Here is a 26,984-nt window from a genome sequence, read left to right on the forward strand (position 1 = left end):
GTGTGGGACCAGACTCTGAAAGGGCCCGACTCCAGAGCTTCAGGACCAAACTGCTAGCAGCACTCTTGAAACAGACATATAGGTTTGGGCCAACCTTATTCAGAGATTCTTCCGCAGAGGAAAAGGAATTTGAAGAGCGAGCAGGCAGCATGCCTGTATTCATTTAACATATCTGCCTACGAGCTCGTTCTTTAAAAAATGAACCAACAAACATACAGTTGGTGCAGAATTTGGTAAACCCCTTGACTGAAACAGACTGCTTCAAGAAGATGTCGTCATTCTGTAACTTAAATTAATTTTAAGAAGCAGGAGGAAAAAAAAAAAACCAAACACTTGGTAATAGCTTCTAAGCTTTGATGGAAGGCTGAATACAATCTCAGCGCACACAAGAAATGAGGATGTTAGGAGTCCTTGTGGAAAAATGGAGACCAGCATTGCAATCCAGTTGGGTGAACGGACATTGATGATTAAAAGCTATTCCAGCCAAAAAGTATCTGTGAGGGGCAGGCATCCTCAGAACCAGAGGAACTTCATCCCTGCTATGGCCGAGGAACTGCTTTTGACCTGCTGAGTTGCTGTGGCAAGTTACTTCACTGCTTTGTGCCTCAGCTGCTTCATCTGTAAAAATAAACAAGCAAACGAAGGGGAGACTCTGTGTAAAGCACTTTTAAAGCTTCTGATGGAGAGAGTCTGTGTGCGTAAGATGTTGGTACATGTGAGCCCTGTTTTGAAGGTTTAAGTAATGCACAGGCTGTATTCTGCCCCTTAGCTTTCTATTTGGTAGTACAGACATCCATTTCTCCCAGTTAAAATTAAGGCTCCATCACGGAAGACGCAGCTCAAATAAGGAGCCTTGCCACAGGAACCTGAACTTTAGACAGGCACGACTCCATTTCCAGGGAAATGAAAACAGAGGCACAGACAAGTGCATTGTCATGCCTGGCTCATACAGCACCTGGGTGAGGAAAGGGAAGAGGGGTGCAGCTGGCTGCTTTGCTCCCGGCAGGCACAGGACCGTTGCGAGGTTTGCCGCAGGTGTGACGCTCCTCAGGGTTCGTTTCTGACTGACGACAAGGGGCACAGACCTGCAACACCTCAGGGAGACACCAGGACTGGGTTCCAGGCTTTGTGATTAGAGGCAAGTAATGCTTCGAAATGCAAACTACTACTAGTTATTCCTAACTGTGGAAAAATCTAAACAGACTAGTGATACTTCTTACTTCTAATAAGGATGTGTTCACACAGCTTCTCCCCGGTTTTGGTTTATGTGATCAGGAAGCCAGCTAACAAAGTCAGTTTGACAAGCCAAACCAAAACATTTGTTCCAAGCTGGGACAAAATAGTTGGAACCCGACGCTCTGTGGATCTTACCACATGGACAAGGGGATTGGGTTTTTTCCCTTCTGTCCTCCAGCATCTTTTTCTTTCTCAGAAGCTATGCTGTAGGTCCAATCCAGTGATCCTCAGTGTATTACTCAAATAGTAAAACCAAGTATAGTCATTATTATCTCAATGGCAGTCTTTAAAAAGTATGGAAAGTATCTGGCAATAGACAGGCTGTTCTTCACGGAGGGAGGGAGAAGAGATACAAGGCTACAACTCTGTCAGAAATCCTCCTTACGCCAGACACTCTCCTCTTCCCTTCCTTTGCCGAGTACGGTGGTGCTTTGTTAGGATCTCAAGCGCAAAACGTGGTGCCCTGTCCTGCCCATCCTGCAACGAACCAGAACGCATTTTTCCTTTCTTCCCCCCACATTGCAGCTGTCATTTGTTCCTGAGGTTAAAACCAAAGAGGGAGAGGAGGAGTCCCTGCAGTGAGACAGCCAGACAGTTCAAACTGAACGCTTTGTTGTCAGCATCTCTCCACAGCTCGTGTTTCTCCTGCTCTGTCCTACTAACTCTTGACCCAGTTGTGGGATGACAGGGTCACATTTAAATGATTGCCCTGCACGGCAGGGATAGATTTTTCTGTTGTAACTTTGGTTCCATGCCCAAGACACACGGACTTGATCAGCTGAAAGTGGTTCCTTCCCTTTAAGTTCTTCCTAAGCGATGTAGGTTCACTGTTTATTTTTCTTCCCCTTTCGTAATTTCAACATACAGCATTTCATTAGATGCAGCATATATCATAGCTTTAGACAGGAACTGTCAAGTAACAAATCTTGAGTGATGGCTTTAAAATACAAGGTGGTTGCAGTCTTGGCTACAGTTTGTTCATTTTTATACTTTTTAAAATAGGTGTAAACAACGTTCTCTTCATCAGGGGGTGGAAGCATCTGCCTTTATAAGGACTCATCTGTGTGGTCGGGCACTCTAAAAATAAAAAAAAAAAAAAACCCCGAACATCTGTATCAGATAAGTGGTAAGTCCCTCTATCTACCTATCCCAGCTGACAAGATGCAGTCTATTGATCAGAAAGCTGGAAAGGTCTGTTCTTACAGTTACCAGCGTTAAATTGTTTGTCCGGATGAAAGGCTTTTGTGAAAATTCTGTGTATTTTGCCAAGCCTGTCCATTTAACCCTACGGAGTACAGCCCTCTGGTCCATAAAAGTCCCCCTGGGCATCTTCAGATGAATATTTATGCACCAGTTTCAATTATTCTTGGACCAAAGTTGCCTAAAATCCACCAGTGACAGGACACATGCCAGCAATGTCAGCAGGTGATATGCTTGTGGTGTCAGGGCAGCCCCAGAACATTGGTTAATGCAGCAATGAGGCAGACAGACTGCTCCTGTTCCAAGGAAGCCTTCCCTACCTATGGAAAAGAATAGCGGTTCTCAGGTTTGGAACCAGGGAAAAAAAGGCACATTTTCTTTTTCTCTCAGCATTCAAGCCTACATGGTAAAATTCACCGAGTGCAAAATCCGCATAGACCAGACTTCCTTATGCGATCTCAAATAAGTGAATGTGTTTATTCACAAGCACAGAAGAAATGCAGGTAGGAAAATCCCACATAAACAGGAATTAGAGAGCTTCTCGTCTGGATACTATATATTGCTGCACATTGTTTCATTCATGCTTGATCTTCCTTATTTGAAAAGTACAGCAGAGAGTGCTGGGAGAGAAAGAAACCAGAAAGTATCATCTGTGATTGCACTGTGGTTTGCTCTCAGCTGGTTAATGGTCAGTAAAAGATAAACTGCAGCAAGGCATGAACAAAACCAAAGACCTTTCTTCATCAAATGGCTCCATAGGTACAGATATCTGTCAGAAGGCAGGCACAGCAGGGCACCAGCAATCCAGGAGGTTCCTGGAAGGCATTGATGACAATTTCCTTCTCCAGGTGGTAGAGGAACCGACAAGAAGGGGTGCCATGCTGGACCTTGTTCTCACCAACAGGGAGGGGATGGTGGCTAACGTGAAGCTCAAGGGAAGCCTTGGCTGCAGTGATCATGAAAAGTTAGAATTCAAGATCCTCAGGGCAACAAGGAGAGTGCGCAGCAAGCTCACTACCCTGGACTTCTAGAGTGCAGACTTCAACCTCTTCAGGGATCTGCTTAGAGGAGCACCATGGGATGAAGCCCTGAAGGGGAGAGGGGCCCAAGAAAGCTGGTCCATTCTATGATTCTATGATTTCAAGGATGCATTGTGCTTTTTTGTTTGTTTTATGAAGGATCTGTTTGAAGTATCTTATGATAAGGTTAACAAAGTAAACTTGCATCCAGTGGAAGTAAAGCAATTTTGCAAAGATCTCCCTGAGGATACACATCTCAGGAGTTCTAAGAACCAGAAATGCTGATGGCACACTGCCCATACCACACTCACCCTTGCTGAGTTACTTCAAATGTCAAAGTCCCCTGGGTAGCCAGGTGGTTTTTAAAGTGAATGGGGAACACAAACCCATGTTAGTTATTCTGATTCCATGTATTCCAGCCTCAGAAAATATGACCTTGCTAAAATCCCTCTCAATCTTGCCAACACCATTCCCAAATAGCTTCTGTCTTGAGATTTCCCCTCAGGTGTTGAGGGGTGAGGATCCCGTGGAGGAAAATGGAGGGGGTGAAGACTGGGATCAGGCAGGGGATAAGAGCTGCTTACCATTGCCTTGTTTTTGAGGGATTGCTACAAGACTTGATGCTTTGTGCTTGCAGAGTAACTTGCCTTGGTAAAACACTCTACAGATGTCATGCTTGCTGTGATGCTGGGCCTGCTGCAGCTGTCTTTACAGTTCAAGGGAGTTCACAGCAATGCAGATCCTCTGGAAAAGCATCGAGTTTATATATCCCACACCCACACCTTGCCCTTAAGATTTTTCCATTTTCATGGTTAATGTCCCATTCTCTACATCACTGTACCTCTGCCACTGTCACGGCTACTTCCTCTGCCACTCAGCTCACAGTAATCCATCTTCTTCTTCCCTACCTGACGTTTGTAGACAAATATGCAAAAGCAGGATGTGAAGGGCAAGAGAATCATTCATCTCCCGGGTGGTCCTAGGAGTGGCACAACATGCCAGCAGGCTCTCCAGGTTGTAAACCACACTTAAGCTCTCTGATGCTTCTTGTCCTCTCTATGGGGAGTAGAGGCACAAGTCACTCAAACTAGACCCTTGTGCACTCCTGGGGCCAGCCCCTATGGAGCAACAGTGAATCCAGTGAGGGAAACTCTTCTCATGTTGGTGGTGTAGTCAGCGCTGCCTTCCCAGGCTCTGTGAAGTTACACCAGAGGGATTTCCACCTGCTAAACCTTAGATGTTGTTTAAAATAAGCAGAAAACCTGTTGAAGGAGATTGGGCCAGGGGAGCAGAGGAGGGAAGTCTTGACATGGTCCCTAAGGGACCTGTGTAAAACCCCAGCAATGAAATCGGCCTTGATGCTGCCCTGGTTCCGTTGCAGCTGTGACAGTCCTGCCAGTCCTAACGGGGCAGAAAAACGCTTACGTTTCTTTTGACTATGAGTCGACCCAATGAACGCACCAGTGAGGAGTGCATCAGGTTAGCAGAGAGCTTGTGCTGGATGTGACCCAGCAGCCCCACACAGGTAGAAGAATGACTGCAAGCAAATAATAGTAAGTTTGCTAGAATTTTAGGAGGAATGGAGAGCTCTGACCTCAAACACCTCATTAGCTTTTCTAACCAGCAAATATCTGCCCTCAAATTAGGCCAAAAGGGCCTAAGCGTTATCAACAAATGTAGAGGTTTTGTTGTATTTTTTTGATGGTCCTGATTCCTCTCCTTTTGTGTGTGATTCTCCCCTTCCTGCTTTGAGGAGAGGGAAGGAATGGCTCCTCCGCAACAAATAATTCAGTCTGCCTTTGAATACGCTGCAGAGCTGATTGTGAGGCGGTTAAAAATGTTTTTTCTTAGCACGCAGGCACTGCAATGTTACAGGGCACTTGAGAGATTTTCACAGGCTCCAAGACAAAGAGTTAATCAGCACAGCTGGATTTCTGATGTCAGAGTAATAGGGTAGCGTTGTTTTTTTCTATTTTAGGAAATGCTTATTTCAGAAGGTACTGGTATATACCTGCAAATCCTGAAAAGCCAAGTGACTCATCCATGTTATGTCTGTGATTCTCACTTTGCCTTCCTGCCTCTTCTGTGCTGGCACACAGCCTCAGGAAACACATCGACGTTTTTGTCCTGGGACTAGGGATTTCCTATTCTAAGTTCAGTTACCGCTGGATGAAATTTTTCATGGGAATCATCTTTTTCTTTTCTAATGAAAAATGTCATATCTATAAGCAAAACATATTTTTATGCATTTTTGTGGATTTTTTTGGCATTTGCATCTACCACTGAGGGTTTTTTCTAAACTTCTGAAAAAAATTCTTTTCAAAACTAAAAACAATTTAAAAAAATCAGGAAGACAACCTCACCTGATGAGTTCTAACATTAATCAAAATTTCAATTTCTGTTTCTCAGGATGCATGCTCTACTGCAAAGACTTTACTGGGTGCTCCATCTTAAAAGAGACGGGATTAGGAAAAACTGTTCAGTAGTTTGATGTCATTAATGCATTTTAAATGAAGGTGATGTAAACTGAGCAAGGGATATCTTTTGAGGGGCATTTTCAAAGAAATTAGAACTCTCCCAGTTTCTTATTTTTCTTCCACCATAGCTGATACCAGCACTGGTAAAACTAGGATGTACAAGCTTCTTCCTAATTCCATAGCTGTACCAGAAGAGGCAAATACTCAATAGAAAACCAATTCCATACCCATACAGATAGAAAATATAGGTGCAAACTGTATCTACAGAAAATTCTGAACCTCTTATTGCCCCAGTTTTTCTCATATACTTCACAAGGACTTTACTGCAGCTGTGACAGAAACTGGAAAAGTGACAACAGTAGAGGCAAATGGGAAAAACTCATGCAGACAGGTTCTTGCAAATGTCACTATCAGTTCCTGTGAGTTTTCAAGGTGCACCTTAAATCCAAGATTTTTTTTTTTTTTTTTTCTTTTCCTCCCTGTATAGGTTGGCTGCTTGTTCTGGACTTACAATTCTGTGGTACAGCAAGACACAGCCGTATAAAATTATTTGCTACTACCGCATACTGTGAAAATTTTGGCTTTTTAAAATTAACCTATACATCATTTGGCTGGTTCTGATTTTTTTTCCCCACTATGAATAAGCAAGAAGCTATAAAATCAAATTTTCACCAGTCATGGCCACTCAAAACATCTGACAGCTGCTGTGCTGTGTCATGCTTCCTAGAAAACCTGCAGCAGGAACATTCGTAAGTATGCAGTCATAACTGAATCTGTTTAATGTTCACTGGATCAAGGCAGTATGTTTTAAATAGCAGAAACTCTATGAGGATACTGGCCACTGTTTACAAGAGTTGTGATCACTGATCTGTCCACATTCCTCCGATTCTTTCCTGTGGTTCATTCCCCATTCAGCCCAGCCTCCACGTATATTGCTGCCTCAGCCCATGAAAACTTTAAGTTTGAGGTCTGGCCAGCCAAGGAAGCAGTGGATTCTGGCTGATGTGGCTAATTCTGAGAGTTGTCTCTGCATCAGCACAAAACTGCAAAAGAAATCCTTGCTCTAGCTGAAATAAAGCACAAAGTAGGGGGCTTTTCCCTAGAGGGAAAACCCACCAAACTGGACCCATGCACTTCGTTATAATCAACACCTTGAACTGCCCCTGGAAACAAAAGCTGCGCTAGTACAAATGGTGCAAGGGCATGGCAAAACATCTTTAATGCACAACTGTATTCTCAGCTTGCTTCAAGTGCAGGGCAGAAGAATTTATTCACTGACATAGCTCAAGCCAGAACCAAGAGACCCAATGAGAAATTTAATGTTATGGGTCTGTCCCCAAATCAGAAAATTTTCATCCATCGTTACATGTTCTGGAGTCTCTAACATGACATCATCCAGGCTATGTCCTGCTTCTGGATCAGAAGAATGATCCTCCTAGCCCAGCATCCTGGTTCTGAAAGTGGCTAGGCACAGAGGGAAAAATGTGAAGGCCATGCACGTTATAGTTCCTAGATTTATTTCCCCATCTTCACATTGCTTTATGAACTCTGAACTTTCAGTGTGAGGCCCGCTGTGGCAAAGACTTCTTTACATCCTACACCATTAATTATCAATTTTTGTTTACTTTAAACTTACTACATGATAATTGCTTGTACTGCAGGAGACAGCGAACAATAGCAATCTATCCACCCATCCATTCTGTGACAGATTTTCTAGACTGCTCCCATAACTCCTTTTAACAGTGTCTCACTTTCTGAGCCAGAAAAGTCCTTCCATCTCTCTCTGTCTCCCTCTTCCTGTCTCTCAGCAGCTGATCATTCTTCCCTGCCCTGCTTTGTATCCCTCCTGTTTCTGGGCGCTGAGCTCTATCTGTTATAACCTCCCGATCCATTTCCTGCGTGTCAGCTCAGAGCCCATCATGGTGTGTACACGGTTGAGATTTATAACTGTTTTCCACCCGCATCGCTTTGCAAACATCAGCAATGAATTTCACCTGCAATTCTCTTGGCTGTTAGATACTGTGAAATTCTTGTTAGCTTTTATTTTTACAGTTCTGAATAGCATAGTATCACCAGCAAGCTTTGGCAACTCACAAGTCTGTTGGATGGTGGCGGTCTGACTGCAACTCCCTGGGGCAGCTCTGACTCCAGACATGCACAAGAACACACAAGGCTGCAATCCTCAGCTCTGTGCGAGAAGTGCTAGCTTTGAGGAAATTAATAGAAGTCTTACCTTTCTCAGAGGCACATTGACATCAAGGCCAAAGAATAAAGGCAAGAGAGAAGAACAAGAATAGAAATAGAAACTGCAGAAGAAAAAGAAGATTGCATAAAAAACTAAAGGTCACGGCATTGCAAGCATCAGGATTATTTTGCACTCTGTAGGACAATCAGAATTACTATGCATTCAGAAAACACTCTTACTTCCCTAGTTACTTCTGTAAGAACCATACCACCTCCCAGGCTTAGAAAACAGATCCCATTAATTTTGGTGACAAACTACAGTTGGCACCATATTGAAAGCCTGAGGTATGACTGTCACTATGAACCACCATGGGTTGACTGAAGTCACAAAGCTGGATATCAAAAATAGCATAGGAAATATTTTTAAGTGCATTAAAAAACAGCCCCTGCAATCCTGCTGGAAGTACCCTGGGAATACAGATATATATTTATATGTATATATACACATATACAGTGCATACACACACACAAGAGCCGTTAAACATTCAATAATCGATTTTTTGATGTCTCATTTCAATCATGAATGTATTGTCTTCTTGGATGTGAATTTTTGCGAGTCAAAAGTTCTTTTGAAAATTGACACTAAAGTCTCCTAATTCAAGGTCTCCATTTGATCACAGCATAATTTTTGCTTTGGGTTTTTTTTTTGTTTTATTTTCATCACAGATTATCGTCTGTTGTTTTCCCAAGTTATATATATCAGAAAGAAAGACATTGAGTCTTTGTATCACAAAAATATTGGCAGAAAAGCAAAAAGAATTCCATCTATCAAGTTTTTCTAGAAAAAACATTATTGGTAGCAGTGCGCTGTGCCCATGCTACCATTTTTTTTTCAACAATCCTACCTAACCTGTCTACAAGTAGCAACGCTCAGTGTGACCGAGTTGGCCTTATTCACCAAAAAATGCAGTGCATATTTTTAGAGAGAGAGAGAGAAAGTGTGTGTGTTTGTAGATATGTATATATAGTATATATAAAGAATATGCATATATAATTCTTTGACAGTTCAGTTTAAGGGCAAGATTCTGGTACCGTATTTATATTGCAATGGCAAGCTCCAATAAAGAGGATAACACCAGAACCTGAGTTCCCTAGTCCCACCAGATAAGGACAATCTTCACATCTTCACTCAGTTTCATTCAGTCCTTCTTGCTTGCCAGCCTCACCTTGCCTTTAATGGAAATATTGCCTGTCTACCAACACAGCACTCAACAGCCAAGTAAAGGCTTCAACATTTGTACAGTATCATTCACCATAATTGAAAGTGTTTGGCATTTATTTCCTAAAACGAAATGTGGCAGAGGAGACTCTAAGGTTAAAGTCCATATAGACTGGAACACAAACTGAAAGCACAGTAGAACACCACCAACAGGTACGGCTGATTCAGCTAAACAAAAAGGTCATGTAGTTCAACAGAACTAGGTCATTACTTTCAAAAAAGTTCATCAGCATGCTTCAGAAGTGTAACAGAACCAACCTTTTCCTCCAGATCCTTAATTTGTCTCTTTTGGATGTCAGTTTTATCTTCTAAGTCTCGGATCCTCTGGAAATCAGAAAAGAAAGCATCTAGACTAAATTCCCAGTAAATTTGCTCCACTGAACAAGTAACTTAATGTTTCAAGTGCCTAAAGCCCAGAAATTAACAAATCCATTTCTTTGGCAGGGATAATCTTGTGTAGTACCATGACTCCTTCCACTAACCCTGCCCTAACCACAACTTTACCATGTGTACAACTGCTCAAGTTTTCTACTGCATGTATGTCACTGTATCCTCAGATGCTGCAAACTAACATCAATAGTGGATCTGCTTCCTATTACCTATTTTATATTACTCCTGTGTTTAAACAGATGGAAAGCATAAGATATGTGGTTATACTCTTTAGAATAATATCATGATTCATTAAGATTTCTCACAGTTTGATGCGTTGAAAGAGGATTTAAGTGTTATTAGATCTGAAATGACAAATGTATACAATACTATGAAAACATTGATTCTGTGGTGAGCGGGATACATGTAACACAGACAAGGTGTATCTTTTCAGCAGAGCTAGGTACTTCTAGAAAAATCACGTAACACGTATTAAACTTTTGGCCATTTGGGAAGGGAGATCCCACAGAACAGGTAACAGAACCACTAAGTATGAAAAATTAGGCCTTGAATCTTGGTATCTTTTCTTTATTTAAACAGGGCATAAGACAGCTGGCCAGCAAACAGCAAAGATCCAAAGGGGCAAGCCAGGAGACACCTGGAGAGCAGAGGGCACCCCTGTGGCCATCTTCCTAATTGTCTGGAGTGGAGACACCTAGCTTATGGCAGCTTTCAAACACCACCTCTTCCTCTCCTTGCCTCTCAGCCTTGCCCACTGCAACTGAGGCTGGCTAAGAGTTGTCCCAAGAAGCCAGGACTGCTGTGGCAGTGTTCATCAAGGCAGTGGTCATGGCTGAAATCAAGAACCTACTCACGCTGCAAAGGCCTGGTAAGAAGTAGTAAGGGTGGGCCAGTCTCAAGTCTCCAACTCGGGATCGGGACGGACTGTGAAAACCAAGTCTTCCTGTGAGCCACAAACCCGAACCCCTGGGCACGTACTTTCTCTCTTATTCCCATAAACATCTGGGTAAGTTTTGTTTCATCGCAGCTGTCACATTTGCCAGCATGCTGTGACTGTTTGCCGTTTTGCTCTGGGAGCTCACAGCTTGCAGAGCAGCAAACGTTGGTCCTTGAACATGAAATGCACTACTCTATCTCAGCAGTGAAATGTTAACAACTGCTCACTTTGCAGGGGGGACAGAGCAGATGTGTCTGGAAAAACAGGTAGTTCTCCTGTCTAACAGGAGCCAGAGGCATTCATACAAGCATTCCCATTGTGCCCAGCCCAATAACGAAGGATGACCATTTTTATTACAAAGCTAGGTTCATACAGACAGAATTCTGGATGAAAACTTTGTTTTGGAATTTTAAGACTCAAAATTGCCAAAAAATCCTCCACAAGCTAATACCACATGTGTTTGTGTACACAGTAAAGACACAAAATATGAAACAACTCAAAAAACTAGATGCCAGGCTCCCTCATGACCTGGAGCTTACCTAAATTTGACCTCAGCTTACGTTATACAGCAAAGTTGAGTAGATATGCAAGCACGTTGTTCCTTTTTCTTACCTGATGAGCCTGCTGGAGCAGCTCCATCCTCTCCTGAAGAATCTGACAATCATATTCTCTGCTTTTCCTCAGCATCTGACGTCTTAGCTTTTCTACTGCTGTCCTCAGCTCTTCCTGCTGTTTTTCAGTGAGTAGTTCCCCAAACTTTATCACCGTTTCTTGCTGCAAAGCATTGTACAAGGTGGCTTCAAGCTCCTGGATCCTCTGGTTGATGCAATACCAAAAGCCAATTAGAGATGAAACATTGTTTAAAAAACAGTGGGAACTGGGGGGGGGGGGGTTGGTGGCAGATTCAGATGCCTGCATGAGAGGTGGTCCCTGTGCTCAAGTGTGCAAAAATGTTAAAAACAGAACTCATAAAATGGTTCAGTGTTTTGATAAAAGGATACAAACTTTTACTGTAAAAATATTTCAATATTAATTTTCACTGAAATCCCTCACAGACTTTTTTTTTAAAGCAATTATAGGAATGATTAGGAGTTGGATAGAACTTTCATATCTATTTTATACGTGTAAAGATAAATACTCCACCAATTCTAAATTTTGAGCTATTGCTCTAAAAAAAACAAAAAGAGGAAAAATTTAAGGTCACCGCCAGGCTACTTTGCTCTTAATCCTGACAATCAATGAGCATTCTCATTGACTTGATAAAGCAGACACGATGAACTTGCACAGCAAGTTATCAGACCAAATCAGAATTTGATACAGCAGTGTTTAGAGCAGGAACTTTCGCTTTTTGTGGCATATTGTCTTCTTGCCATGACACGTGCAAAATGGCCAAGATTCCAGATCTGAGTTCCAGCTGGTTGCACTGACTCCAGTTGGAAAAGCCAACATTAATGAGCAGTACCTGCCTTTAACTGACAAAAGAGTTTCAGACTTCAGGAGATCTGCCTTTTTGTGACAGGAAAAAGCCAGGTGTCATGTTGAAGCTGTGCAGATTGCACAATAGTACATTAGAAGAATAGGGAAAAAAAAAAGCCAACAAATACATTAAAAAAACTACCAAGAAAAAAGCAAAAACCTCTCTTCCTGATCCAACAGAAGTCTGTGTCCTGTCACAGTGCTGGCCAATATGTGCTGCAGAATTTTCTTTGTACATACCATGTATGCTTGGTCCAGAGCTTGCTTCCTGTAGTCTAATTCTTCCTCCAAATAACCTTTTATTTTGCAAAACTGCTCCTACAATGAAGGATCATTAGGACAGAAAAATGAATTAGTTACTTGAAATACTTTGGGAAGTTTTAATAAACCAACTAAATATATCTGACTGAGGCAGGACTAGGAGACTGGTCTTCAACTGACACTCTGCAGACATTAATATCTGACTCAGCTAGAAAAGAAGGAAGGGAAAATCACTGTGGATTGCTTTTGTATGAAAATACATCTGATCTACATGGACCTAAATCCATCATCTCTTTGTTGACTTCAGTGATATTGCCTGGCATTTCAGTAGTGCGATGCAGGGGTTTCTATGTGATTTTTCTGAAGAGACCTCCTCTGGCATCATGGACAACTCCGTGTATGCTTTCTCGTATTTTGAAAGAAGCATGAAAGTGCAATAAACTAAACAGGAGCTAAACAGGCATATTCATGTTCATATTATTTGGGGGAAGCTACTGTACGTAACTTCTCAGCCTACCTTAAGCTGAATGGACTCAAGTACAGACATACCACAGGAACAGAATGTAAACCACTACAGCTATCCAACTCTTCCAGTTATGCTTGTTCATTTTGTAGGTTACTTCCATTAACTACAATAAGAATAGGGTACAGTACTAACTTTACTACTTTACTGGTGCTATAGCAACTTCAGTTCAGCTGTGAATATTCTGCCTTTAGGATGGTACAGGCTTAAAACATAATGAAAGAAAACAGTGTGATAATTTGTTAGTTTTCCACATACCGGTATGGAATAAAATGTGATACAACAGCTGATGTTTAGACTGTGACAAAGAATGCAGTCATTTAAGTCTCTGAAAATCAGTGAACCACCTTTGAGCCGTCTGTACCGATTAACAAACCAACAGTCATCCTCATGAAAAGAGAAAGTTTTCAAACCTTCACTATTTCTGTTTCTATGTTATTCTGCTGTTGCACGTGAACTAGACTAGCAACAATTTTATAGATTCACTGATAATCAGAGAGAGCCTGCATACTTAATTTGCCAAAAGACCTTTTTAGTTATCTTTTGGCACACCAAGTAAACATGACACACTCAGCATCTTGCCCCTAAAACGTGTATTAAGGAAAGTTTGTTTACCATATCACTTTCCAGTTCCATCATCTTCTGATGCAGAGCAGCTTCAGCTCCCTCAATCTGCTGGATCCACTGGAGGGAAGACAATGAGAGCTGTAACCTGCTGCGTTTTCTAGGCACATAGGCAGTGGCAAGTGGGACATCTACAGCATCTTGTTAATTTATTTTTAGAAACCTGCTGCTAGTTCTGGGCCCATCTTGAGGCTGTTCTCCTCTGACAGAGGCAGCTGCAATGTCTGTAAGTAGCACTTGACAGAGAAGAAGCAAGAGGATCACCATTATCTGATCACTGGAAGATGGAAAAGCACACTTCCTTGGATGGACAGGGAACCCCTTTCATCCCATGGATAAGGGTCCACAATGCAGCTCTAGCATCTCAAAAATAGCGTAGCTGGCTAGACGGCAATTCTCTTTGCAGAGGATGAATTGTCAAATAGAATCCTTGGAAGCTGTCATATCGTCAAAATTGTGTGCTGCATTCGAGCCACAGAAAGCAATTTTAACCTACCCTCACTTTCTTTATATTTTCTAAAACAAGGAACTTAGGCACATGCTTTCTGCGGAAATTTTGCATACAGATCCCTTCAGAAGCTTTGGAAATCTCAGTACTAGAAATCCCGTGCTATAACTAATTATGGCTTCAATGTCTGATGGTTTCTCATTCAGCTTACAACTGCAAGTTTCATTTGACATTCTTTTTGTATTTGCCATTGTTTTGGCTTCACAGCTTGGGCCAGCTGAGTTTGATATTTTTGCTGCTTTAGCAAGGTGTTTTGAGACTGTGCTGGCAGAGTGTACTTTATCTGGGGAATCACTTCCTGCACTAGAAAGTCTGACAACATTGACAACAACAGAGCAGGAAATTTTCAGTGTCAGATGAGGCCTTAGATAACACATGAGAAAAGCAAGCACACCATTTACCTTTTCTGCCAAGGACAATACAGTGGAAGCCTGAATTATGGCCACTTGTTCTTCATTTCTTAAATTCTGTGAAGAGAAAGAGGGAAGAAAATTTCCTGCATGAATAAAGATAATTCAGGCTACAGACTAGGTCCAGAGTTTTCAAGGGATCCCTGTAATACTGGGTATCCTATTCCCACTGAAACGTTCAGAGTTTATTAACATATTAAAAAGAACACTGCTTTTGCCTTTCTGCATGACATAGACTAACTATATGTTTTCATTCCATCACATGAGTAACTAACATTAGACCCATTTGTCTGTCTTCATGATAGTTTTACAAAGCTGAGTTTCCATTAAGCATGTAAGAAATAGAAAGCTAAAAGAGATTTTATAATTCTTGTCTATTTATGAAACTGTTTGCAGAGGAATCCTAGTCCTGATGAAGATGTGGTTGGCTCAGACTGCCAAAGTAATTCACGTGCTTTCCTGAATGACTGGAGTGCAGTCAGGCCCAGTTCCAAATATCGGTGGCCTTTGGACACTCTTCCCAGTCTGCTAAACCAGATGTTAAAGCTGCTACTTCATTCTGACTATTGAAATCTTACAAATACTTAATTTTTGGAAATAAACACTCCTTAAATGAATTGTTCTGATATTACATTATTTAAGAAGTATCTTAGCTCCGTCCAGCCTTGAATGTTTCCAGGGACGGGGCATCTACCACCTCTCTGGGCAGCCTGTGCCAGTGTTTCACTATCCTCATTGTAAAAAATTTCTTCCTTACATCTAGTCTAAATCTGCCCTCTTTTAGCTTAAAACCATAACTCCTTGCCCTATCGCAGCAGGCCCTGCTGAAAAGATTGCCCCTATCTTTCTTATAGGCCCCCTTTAAGTACTGAAAGGCCACAATAAAGTCTCCTCGGAGCCTCTCTTCTCCAGGCTGAACAACCCCAACTCTCTCAGCCTGTCCTCACAGGGCAGGTGCTCCAGCCCTCTGACCACATTTGTGGCCTCCTCTGGACTAGCTCCAACAGGTCTATGTCTTTCTTGTGCTGAGAACTCCAGAGCTGGACATAGTACTCCAGGTTAATAATTATAGATTTCTCTTACTTTATTGTACAAAACGTAGCTTGCAAAGGGAAAGTATCTCCCACTTTAACTTACCCCGTTATCACCTAGGATGTCTAACTGCTTTATGAGGTCTGGGATGCTGACATCCTGCAAAGAGAGAACAAGGGAAAGGCATGGCTTGCACGTTTTATCACGGCTGCAATATTCGCCCCTTCTATGAACCATGCTGCAATCAACCACTTTGTTTTATCCCACAGAAACGCATCACATACTGATTTCAGTTGCCTTTGAGCCAGGTTTTATCGTTATGGTGAAAATTAGGAGTCCAATTCAATTGTGTCAATCATCACACACTCTTACGTTAGACTGAGTTTAAATGCTTAAAGTTTAGTGGAGTTATTAGCAGAGATGAATGTAATGGGCTTTATGGGCAGCATCCACCACTCCTGGAGTTAGAAGTGCTGCCCTATAAAACTGACCTACCTTAACCCCTTCCTTCATGCAGTAGATCTGTAGAGCACTCACACCATCTGAGAATGGGTGAATCTGGAGATTAAATGGCGGGGACCGTCTCTCTCTTTCCTGAAAATAAATTGAAAAGACACCGGGGGATATATTACAATGAAGGAGATGCACAAAGAACTCATTAAATGCCATAGCTACTGTTTACATCATGCTTTGCAAAGCCAAGCTCGTCATTTTACAGGTCAAAGAAAGAAACATTTAGACCTAAAAACAGTGTGCCAAGTGGGATAGGATCCTAAACTCAAGCTAATTATTTTATAGGAGATTATTTATTTGATAAATTATGTCAGTTTGCAAATTAACTATGGAAAGGCTGTCACCTGCCTAAGACTCAAGCAATTTGCTTAATAAAGTGTTGAAAAACTACATACTGTTGTAAATACTCCATTTCGAAACAGGTATTTGACTTGAGACTACTAGGATACTCAGATTACACATTTGCTCATCCTGGTATGTTCTATGTTCTAATATCTGTGGAAAGTAGTAAGTTCAAAAAAGTTGATCAACTTAGCTATTTATACATCTTCATCACAAAATCTACAACATTTGTCCAGTCTTAAAGGACCAAAGACAAAAATAAAAATTTGAAGATGCTATTTCTCATCCCTTTCAGGTACTCACGCAAGCACAAAAGTGAAGACACAATTTCATTTTCAAATACATTTTTGGTTTACGAACATGTAATTCACTTTATCAGTCCAGTTCCATGTCATATGGAAACACAGCTGTCAGGTAAAACTGTGGGCAAGTTCTATAGATAAGGGAAAAGTCTGTCACAGCACCAATTCACGAGAATGGGAACCAGGAAAGGCTCTGCCTTGCTCTGAATGGCAAGGCCTTGGACAGCAGCTGAAAAGAACTGAAAATAAACCAGCTTGTACTGGAGAAAAGTTGGGTGGAAGTTTTTGTCAGTTGGTGCTCATAACAAGAATCTGTAACTAAGGGCAGTCTGGGAAGAGGGAGATCAAGGTCCAACTCAGTCCTCTGGCTGCCTACAAGTGACACTAACCAGCTAAGCTTATCTATGTACATCAGGCACCTGTAGCTCAGAGAGAGGTGAGCCAGTCAAGTATGGAGCTTACTCTTCCCAGGGTATTACAGCTGACGTACTTCAGCTCACAATTAAAAATGCCGGGCTGATTTGTTACTATGTTCTATCACTACAATGCTTGTGTAAACACTCGATTAAAGTTGCTGTCTGGTGCAAGTGCACTAGTCTAATGTGCTACCAGCAATACTGTAACGAGCTCATCCATCACCTCCAGCTCAAGGTTGCGGAACTCCAGCAGCTCATTCTGGTCTCGGGCATCCTGCAGCTCCTGTTGTAGACGATTGTTTTCTGCTTCCAGTTTCTCTATCTAACAGAAATATGTAAATTCAGGATCTGTGTGACTATTAGAAGAATCATTGAGTATTTGGTGAATAGTAGTTGAGGTAGCATAGGCAGTGCAAAATCCAAACTCTAGAGATGATTCACTACTTGCTGTTTTACCTCAGTGAGTCTTTAGTTTACAGGTGAACTTCTGCTCTTCAACTTCCTAAACATCATAAATTGCTTAGGCGGGAGGTTTTCCTAAAAGAATCCAATCCTAGTGAAGATCAGCAGGGAAGATAACTCTACAGAAGTGTCAGGTTAGCTATGAGTTGAGTCTGCATTAGCTATTAAACACACTGCTCTCATGGCAGAGCACTGGAATAGATTGCCTGGAGAGGGATGTGGAGACATCATCGTTGGAGGACTCTGGGAACAGGTTGGATAAACGTTTATCAGGAATGGCACAGAAACAGCTGCACCTGCCCCGGAGAAGAGCTTGGGCTAGATCAGAGACTCCCAGGGTGTAGTACATGAAGCACAGATGGCATGCAGGGAGAGCTGCCTTTGAGGAGGCAGTTACCTGAGCAGCCATCCCACCCCATGCAAGCACGTGTGTGAACTGCACAGCAAGCACCTCCACATGAGCAGTTCTGTCGATTCGCAGATAGACTTAAACACCACTCATTGGCCAATTGTCTATAGCTTGCTTGCTGGGGACAACTCCACCGCTAGCTCCTCAGTCTGCTCTCTTCTGCACGTCTCCAGCCAGTGCCAGGACATGTAGTTTGCAGTCAGGTTGTCTGGGTAGGGCCTGGACAAGGACAGCTAGGGAGCATGGTAAGACTGAGGTCAAATGGGACCCCGTGGGTCAGTTTGTCTGGATGGGGAAGGATGGCACAGGGCTGGAGACTTAGTCGGTGTGTTTACAGAAGGGCAGAAACACAGGCTGAGAAACCTCATCAGGGGAGGTGAAAGACAGCAGGAGATCTGGTGCTGATGGCAGTCTCATGTATGGCCGCTGCTGTTACTGCTGGTGATATGCAAGCAATGTTGAGGTTCTTTGTATTCTTATAGTCCATGATTAATAATATATACATGCATACAAATACATATACACACACAAACGGATGATATCCCTAAACGAACCACAGGACGAAGCAGTACAAGTTTCACTGGACCTAGGGATGACTAAGCCCTTAAAAATATACAGAACGCCCAGGGACTAGGAGTATGAAAGGGTCCTGGTGTTGGAGGGTGACGGCATTTCTCCTGCTGTTTCACACCCAGAAGCTAAGCCCAAAACATCCTGCCAGTGCAGCAGCAGCTTCTTCAGTGCAATGCTACAGACAAAGGTCTGCGCCTCGGAGCCAGAACGAGCAGCGCATCCAGCTCTCAGACTGAGGCTTACCAGCAGCACTGGTGCATCGGCGACAACAGTGCCTAAGCAGAGCTGGAGAGGGCTTGTCTGTCCATATTAACAGATGCTGTTCTATCCTTATACTACACCTATAAGCATCAGGCTGCATGTCCAAAAAGTGTATTGCATTATCCTTCAGAATGAACACACAAAACTTGGGAACATACCTTGTCTAAAAGCTCTTGGTTCCTCTTAATGAAAAGCTGCTTGTCTTCCACCCAGTGCGAGTCCTGTTGGATGAAGCAGAACTATTACAGAATAATCAAACTCCATGAAGCTGGGCAGGTTTATTGAAAATTGGAGCCACAATATTCAGGTTTTATAATCCTACAGGAATGAACTTTCATTTACAAAATAAGATCGTATTAGCCTACCAAGCTGTAACAAGGCTTCTGAAATCACTAGACCTGCCTGTTTGCTGAACAGTGATGTTACATGTCATGGAAGTCCATACTGAAATTGTGCTAGGTATTTTGTAAGCAGAGCAGTCAAGGTCCAAAATAGGAAAAGAAAATACACAAGAAGTCCTTACCTGTCCTTTCTGTGCCAGAGTTTTCTCCAGATCCTCTATTTTAGCTTTATATCTCTGGACTTCAGCTTGGAGCTGCTCCTGAGCCTGTTGAAGTCAGGCATAGCATTAAACACTAACAAAACCAGCAATGTGACTGGTATTAAAGGGAACCAAACACAGCAGAGTCTCGGTTTATGCTGTTGCTTCCACTGAGTGAGTAACTGTTAAAAAGATTCTGGCTCAGCAATGGTTTGTGGCACCCCTCAGATTGTTCCCTCATGTCATCTGTATGCCAGAGTGGTAGATCAGCTCCCTCTCCCCACCCAAGCCTACTATTACCATGTATTGCATCAGTAGTGAAACACAAGCTCAGGTATTCCGGGTGACAGGCTTTGCTCAAAGACCTTAGTAAGGGGCAGTTCCTGAATTGACAGAAAGTGCTTGGTAGATGAGAGTGGCAAAAGGTAGTGGAAAGAAGCAATTATAGCTGCCTGGGGGGTCTTCAAGAGCTGACTCAACAAAGTGCTAAACTACCCTGTGTGCTCCAACAGCTGACAATGGTTTGAGCAGGAGTTTGGGCTGGAGACCACCTGAGGTCCCTTCCAGCCTGAATGATTCTACGACTTATTAGAGGGACAACGTTTTTAGCCTTGGAAGGTTTACTGTAGTCTGCATCACATTCAAATTTGAACATAAATTGTATTTCTCTGTTAGAAACATTCAGGTGAATATTCCTAAAGTTGGTGCAATGTGTGCCTTTGTGAAAACCCACAGGCCTCCATTTACCTTTGAGACTCAACCCCTTCACACCTGGGCAAAAGATGAGAAAACGCTTACCATTCTGTGCCAAACTGCAGAATTGCCTGCTTTGGCGTGCCTGCCTGCCTGCAGAGGGTTCACGTTCAGGTGGAGGACTGCCCCTTGTAAACTGAGTGAGTGTGTCCATTCTTAAATGTAGCAAAGTACTCTCTTTAAATGTACACAGCAAACGAGTGAAATGTATGGATGCTGTATGTAACTCCACTCCCTTGTATGTCACTTTGAGGGATTTCTATGTCCTGATAGCAATGAAATGCTTTTACCTTCAAACTACTACTGACCTTGGCTTCTCTTTCAGCATCTATGATGCCTCCCGTCTGCTCCTGCAGCAGTGCATACGCTCTCTGCAGGGCCTGGTACTCCTTTGTCAGCTGTCGAAACCGCAGCTCTGATTCTTCTGCTGCTAAACCCTGAAGATTAAGAAAGGACATGTCTAAGCACCAGACAGTAAAGCACTGCCAAAGCAAAGATTGCAGGTGTGATTTGTTAAGCACAATAGTTGGCTTACAGGTCTTGATTCAAATAGCTTTTCTGGTGAGCTTGCTGTGATATAAAGTAGTAAGAATATGGAATTTATACAGTGTTTATATGTGTTTAAGCTAAAAGAAATGTGATAGGTTTATTTTCTTGAAGGGGTAAAGGAAAAAAAGTCATCTCAGATGGCAATGAAGTCATAGCTGTAGACTCTATGGACTAGATTTTGAAAGAACCTCTCAGCATTTTTGAGACCCTGGCCACTTGCTTTGGAAGTCCAAGTCTCCTGAAAACCTGTCCTTGCCTACGGAAAGAATCAGACCTTACCTCATCCAGATCATCGTCTGGGGTTGCTGGTGTTCTGTCTGTTCTATATGAGGCCACAGAGGATGTTTCAGAGTCCATGGAATCATCATCGTACCCAAAAAATGTATCCACCACATGCCTCTAAAGAAGGGAAAACATGATTTCTGAATCTCCTTGGAAACAGGTAGCATGAGTTTCTGAGGAAGGGGGAAAGGATAGTTCAAAATCACATTGCTACTTATTTTAAAAAGGCAAGGCATGGAAAAGGAGCAATGGGCTATCCCTGCAATTACCATCTCCAAAGGGAACCACATTGAAGATTAGCTCTCGTGCTAGTAGAGGAGGAGTTTGCTGATTAATTTTTCTGAGCTGAGGCTCTGGCTCAATCTAAAACTTGGAAAACATAATGGGAGCAGCAACATGCTAAAGGAAAAGTCTCTGCCCTTGCAGGAAGGCAGGAGAACTGTTTGTTAACCCCAAAGCTGTTCAGAAGACATCTACCAACATGCAGACTGGTGTGCAAAGGTAACACCATAAAGATCTGGAAAAGCGTGCAGAATAGGGAACACTCCTTGTCTCACAGACACTGCTGGTATTTTTAATATCTCAGTGCTTCTCTCACTAGTATTGCTGTTCGAGTGAATGAAAGCTATACTAACACAAAACTAGCATGAAGAGACTTTTATCTCATACATCTTTCCAGTACTAGAGTAACTGCTGTATGTTGTAAGAGATTGCTCACACTACACAGTTTGTCTGTACATCTGACACCTCACTACCTCCAGTCCTAGTAATTGAATTAAATCAAATGAGAACTGTGAGTCATGTCCTATGAAGAGACAGGTGCTTGACCCTGCAGGCTTGGTTTCAGGGTACAGATTTGAGCATTTAAATACTTGGCTTATGAATAATTCTACAAACAAACTGATCGACGAGCATTTAAGATGCACTTCTGCTTTGCAACACTGGTCACTTTTGCTGACAGGTTAGAACCTTCTAAACCTGGAATTTGGATTACACAAAAAACCATGTACCAAAAATGCCAATCACCTTTTGAATATATTAGCTTTTTTTGTTCATTTGTGAAGACAATAACCGTATTCTCCCACGTTATAATCTCTGGCTTAGAAATAAAGTTGACTGATGAAAATACTTTTTACTCCTTGTCTCCCAGCAATGTCTGCTGTGTATTGCTTCAAAATCCATATAGAAGCAAGGTAATGTCACATCTAGGATTTAGTGGTCTGAAATTCTCTGTGTGTAGGAGAGAGTTGGATTACTTCCACAGAGCATGGCTGACATACTAAGGGATGTCCTTGGAGGACAAAGAGAAATCAAGCTCTGTTTCCTACACAGTATTTCTGCTTTCTGCAAGTGGGACATGGCTGTTGCAAAGCCATTCTTCACATCTAGCTGATAAAGGAGCTACCTGAACAACTACTGACTACTTAGCTCTAAAATTGTTGTAAATTATACCAGCTTTGGACTTGACTCAATTCAGGGTAATACAAGGGGTAGCCAAAGGCCTGTGGAACTGAGCAGGAGAGAATGACGCTCAATTTCTCAGGCAGAAACTTCCACTTAAAGAATAAAAATGCACAAGGATTTTATTTTACTTTAGCCCACATGCTATGAAAAATAGCAGAAGATAGATGAGAAGGTCTCTGGAAATGTAAATACAGCTCAGCATAACAGACCTCAAGACCAGTAGTTATAGAAACCAGATGGAAGGAAGATTATTACTACTTCAGAGAGGGGGGAAAAAGCCCCATTGTGCTGAAAATAAAATAGCTACGGACACTTAACCAAATTTCAAAGTGGACTTAAAAAGCTTTCCCAAAGTAACTAAAGCATTTATAAACCTGATCACTAAAGCAGATTGTAATAATCCACAAAGCTCTCTTTAATCAGATTGCTAAAGTGTGTTTTCCTACAGAGCCAGTAGTATTTTCACAAGCTGAAAACAATTTTTCCTCTTACCTTAATTGGCTTTGAGCTCCTTTTATGCTTTCTGCGACGAATGAGTTTCTCCCTGTCCTGGAAAATAAGATTAAAAAGTTACTCTCTCTTTTCTTCTTTGCAGCTGTAGAAGGCCAAATCTACAGAGGAAATCAATCACTGGGCTTCCACCACCTCTCTGTTCATACATTTAAACAGGAATCTGACTCCAGGTGGAAGGGAGGATTCATATCCAAATCTGTACATATGTCAGCTGAAAACCACTTGAAGAAGGGAAGACATGATATCTGAAAAAAACCCTTGCTGTGCAGTTGCCTTGACAGGCTGTCAAATGATGGGTGCTAATGGACATCCTGTTGCAGGGGACTGGTTTGGGCTTTGTACGAGAGGCTGTCTGCATCTCCACAGAGGAGATGCTGCCTCTGTCTCAAAGTCATTAAATGATGACACTGTTGATCTCACCACTCCTAGCAATGATGTCTCAGAAGAGACAACAGCCTGTTTTGGAGTCTCTTTCTCCTTCCCCTCAACATCATAATGCAAAATCAGTTGAAAAAGGGATTGTCAGTATTTAATGACAGGAGAACTAGTGAACCATTGTCTAGCAGCACACACTTTTCCAGCACATGATTGCACTGTGTGCCTGCCTCTTGTTAAGGAAACGTTTTAATGTTAACTTAGTTATAGTGGTAAAACAGCTTGGCACAGCCCTGCCTTGTGAACAGGTAGGTATCTTCCCAAGCTCTGTGGTTCTTTGTGAGGTTAATTCACACATAAGAGTTATACTTTTGTGTCATAGGGGCTGATGCCCCACTAGAAATCCAGTTAAACTGCACCCATGCACACCTACATCTAAAAGTTTGCAGGTGTTAAAAATAAAAGATAAGATATTAATGCTCAGACCTTTAGTTATAAGAAGAAATACTATCAGTGGTGAACTGTACACAGGAATCGTTCCTAATTTCCTGGTGCTCTGGACATACCCTTGTTAACTCATCTATTATGTTCTGTTGTTCTATGACCTGAAGCTTTAAGAATTCAGTTTCTTGTTCCTCATTAGCCTGATCCAGGTCATTGAGAGATCTTAATTTCTTTAGAGGAGGATGTGATGTCATTTTTTCTCTCTGTGGTAAGAAGAAGAAAGAGATAAAATAAGATCCAGCAATTAAAAGACAAAAAGACCACCTTTCAGTTAAAAATTAGACATTATCTTCCATTTAAGCTGTACAGCCCTTTAAATACGTTTCAGCTACACCATTTTTGTAACTTTATTAACACCTGTCAGCACTTCTTAACAATAAAGCAGCACAGCAAGGCTCAGTTCTTCAACCAGAACAACAAGGCTTTATCTATTTACTTATCGTGTGGCAATATAGCCTCTACTGATACGCCCTTACTGATACCCATCATATGACCTTATACAGCGAGGAAACAGACATGCTTCAGTCATGTGAGCCATGCACCCAGCCAGAATAGAAGGCAAAAAACCCCGTGGTACCAGATCTATTTCAACTAGACATCCACATCCTGCCTCCTCCCAAGCATGTGTGGGAGAAGAGATGGCTACAGCCCATGAGAATTACTCCAGCCACCCACCACTTGCCAACTTCCATAATTTGGGCATCTATAGTGTAAAGAGTAGACGTCAGGGAGCTAAGTTAGAATGTGTGCTGTGTGCACACATGCACCAGTGGTGCTGCCCACTGGTATCTAACACATGGAGATCCCCAAGTCCCTTCTCTTTGCTGTGATCTGTACTACCACAGCTGTGGAAGAAGAATTCTGACCCATGACACCTGCAGTAAGTTTATCTGTCTTCTGGGCATGGGTGAATTGCAGAGTCTTAAAGTGTATTAACCTTGTAACACTAAAGTCTTTTTTGTATAAGACAAGAAAGTGAATCTGATCATCTCACCCTAGTCAGCAGGAAAGCTGCATCCACTGCAGAACAGTCAGCCTGCTCAGGATGAGGACAGCAGCTATCGCAAGCCAGAGACGAGACATGCAAACACACTTAGCAGGGGAAGTCTTCTCAGCCTGCCGGCTTACATCTGGCAACCCAGAACTTCCACCTACTTTTTTTAATAATGCCAAAGCAACATCAGTGCATGTGTAGGGACAGGATTCTGACTGATACTCAGGGCAATTCCATTTGAAGGATATAGACGTAACGTGCTTTGACCCCGCTTCATACAGCCCTGATCTGTGAGATTTATAACCTAGCCAGATTTATAACACCGCCACTCTCCCTTTCCCATACCCATCTACCAGGCCTATGTTTTATGGAAAGATTGCATGTGCTCAGTGGCAGACCAGAACTTGACTTGGCCATCATCAGCTCTTAACAAGAACACGTACATTGAAAGATGAACATCACACTGGCTGAAAACATTGCTCTTAACAGCTTCCTTTTTGAGTCCCAGATGCAAAACAGCACAGTGGGATATGACTCAATGGTATAACTTTTTTTTTCTTTTTCTTTCTTTAAAAAATTGAAACTCAATATTCTATTTTTTGGGATAGTATTAAAGACTGTGATTATGTATTCACTTAAATATACTGAACACGTATAGATAATACACAATGTTACAGTATGTAAGCCTATTATATACAGACCTAAGCATGGCTGTAGCTTATCAATAGTATGACACACCATATACAACACATTTTCTCTATGTATGTACATGCATACATTCTGCAGATGTGGTCACCATAACAGACATAGATCATTCAGTAATCATTTTGCTCTTCAGTACCAACCATTTCTATATTTTCTTTAGTAACTGCTTTGAATTTATCTTCCATGCGCTGCAAAGACTGCATAAGTTCATCATTTCTCTTCGTGAGGCACTTGTTCTTTTCCAGAAGAGGTTTACATTGTTTCTCAGCTTCTCGGACACGCTTCAACTGGATTGATAATAGCAATTAATAATTGTAAATAATCCAAATAAAAGATTTTTTTTTCTCCCTCCTTTGTTAGAAGTATTTTTGTTACTTCCCTTGGACTACTAACCCAGTAAAATGCCAGACAAAAGCCATCTAATGGAACTGATGCTTACAGCTTCCACAACTTACTTTATCTATAAATCTCAAAGCATAATTCTGCATATCTGCTTCTGAAAGATGGCTTTATCTATGGGAAAACTCAGACACAGCGATGAAGCAACCCACAATCAGGCAACTACAAAGCTGCTACGGAAGTTCAAAATGATCTGTGCTCTATCTGCAAAAAAACCCACTGATTTTCTCATTGAAAGACAAGTTTGCATAGGTACCTACCCAGTCTGGATCACAGCAACAACAACATAGTTTTAAGTCTGTTTTTTATGCCACACAGCAAAATACTTGTGCATATGCACAATGAACTTTGCTTTAATCAACAAATCACACACTTCAACAACAAATCCTGTAAGATAGGAAGGTATCTTAGGGCATGCTTGGAAGTTCCAGTATTGGTAGAACTAGAGTTTTAACCAAGATCTCTTCCTCTAAAAAATCAGTTCCACCCAGTAACACTGAGTGGTTTATAGATATAGTTTCTTTTTCTAAGGGAGGACAAAGAGGATGGCATGTGGCTCTGGAAAGACATTATCTTTGTGCCCAGAAGATCTACCCAACAAAAGCACTGTCCCAGTTCTGTATTACTGTTTTTCACTGGGAGGTTCCTGCCGCTTGCAGTTCTGCTGAGGAAAGGACTGCAAGAGTTTTCTGTAGCTATTAAGGACAGTTGATCACATTTGCTTACATCATCACATCACCTTACTAGGCTATTTAAACTAACCCAGTGATTTTGTCTGAAGCAGGTCAGCAAGTACCTGAAGACACCTTCTGCTAACAGAAAATGGGGGAGCAGCTAGGAAGTGGTTACCTCTTTGATTAGCACAGTTGTGGGCAAAACAACTGTTTGTCCTACCCTAAGAATGAAGTTAGTTGTTGTTAGCCCGAATGTGTCTCGAAGTGTATGGTATTTCTAGCAGTACTTGTGGTCACACTTAACAAAACGTGTTCATTGTAGTCACACTGTGCAAGACACGGCTTAGAAGCCTTTTTAAATTACCTTTTTTCCTTGTGAAAAAATAGGCTGAATATT

General features: G+C 41.9%; 1 protein-coding gene across 3 annotated transcripts in view; it reads right to left on the reverse strand.

Moving 5' to 3' along the window:
• Positions 1 to 2,203: 2,203 nt before the first annotated feature.
• JAKMIP2 (janus kinase and microtubule interacting protein 2) overlaps positions 2,204 to 26,984 on the reverse strand; it is a 32,391-nt gene continuing 7,610 nt past the window's right edge. The window contains exons 5-20 of one of the 3 annotated variants that reach the window (XM_086471170.1): positions 25,655 to 25,801; positions 23,878 to 24,018; positions 22,916 to 22,972; positions 20,957 to 21,076; positions 20,437 to 20,565; positions 19,358 to 19,441; positions 18,993 to 19,055; positions 17,353 to 17,451; positions 16,052 to 16,150; positions 15,662 to 15,715; positions 14,516 to 14,581; positions 13,598 to 13,666; positions 12,439 to 12,516; positions 11,335 to 11,538; positions 9,654 to 9,719; positions 2,204 to 2,311 (exon numbers count right to left, since the gene is read on the reverse strand). In XM_086471170.1, the coding sequence (XP_086327296.1) occupies positions 2,204 to 2,311; positions 9,654 to 9,719; positions 11,335 to 11,538; positions 12,439 to 12,516; positions 13,598 to 13,666; positions 14,516 to 14,581; positions 15,662 to 15,715; positions 16,052 to 16,150; positions 17,353 to 17,451; positions 18,993 to 19,055; positions 19,358 to 19,441; positions 20,437 to 20,565; positions 20,957 to 21,076; positions 22,916 to 22,972; positions 23,878 to 24,018; positions 25,655 to 25,801 (1,584 nt within the window). Of the gene's footprint in view, positions 2,312 to 8,187; positions 8,239 to 9,653; positions 9,720 to 11,334; positions 11,539 to 12,438; positions 12,517 to 13,597; positions 13,667 to 14,515; positions 14,582 to 15,661; positions 15,716 to 16,051; positions 16,151 to 17,352; positions 17,452 to 18,992; positions 19,056 to 19,357; positions 19,442 to 20,436; positions 20,566 to 20,956; positions 21,077 to 22,915; positions 22,973 to 23,877; positions 24,019 to 25,654; positions 25,802 to 26,984 lie in introns of those variants that run through there. The other 2 variants (XM_009949365.2, XM_009949366.1) reach the window with 2 other exon arrangements.

The sequence above is a fragment of the Leptosomus discolor genome, chromosome 10 (assembly GCF_034619465.1).
Source record: "Leptosomus discolor isolate bLepDis1 chromosome 10, bLepDis1.hap2, whole genome shotgun sequence".
Classification (NCBI taxonomy): domain Eukaryota; kingdom Metazoa; phylum Chordata; class Aves; order Leptosomiformes; family Leptosomidae; genus Leptosomus; species Leptosomus discolor.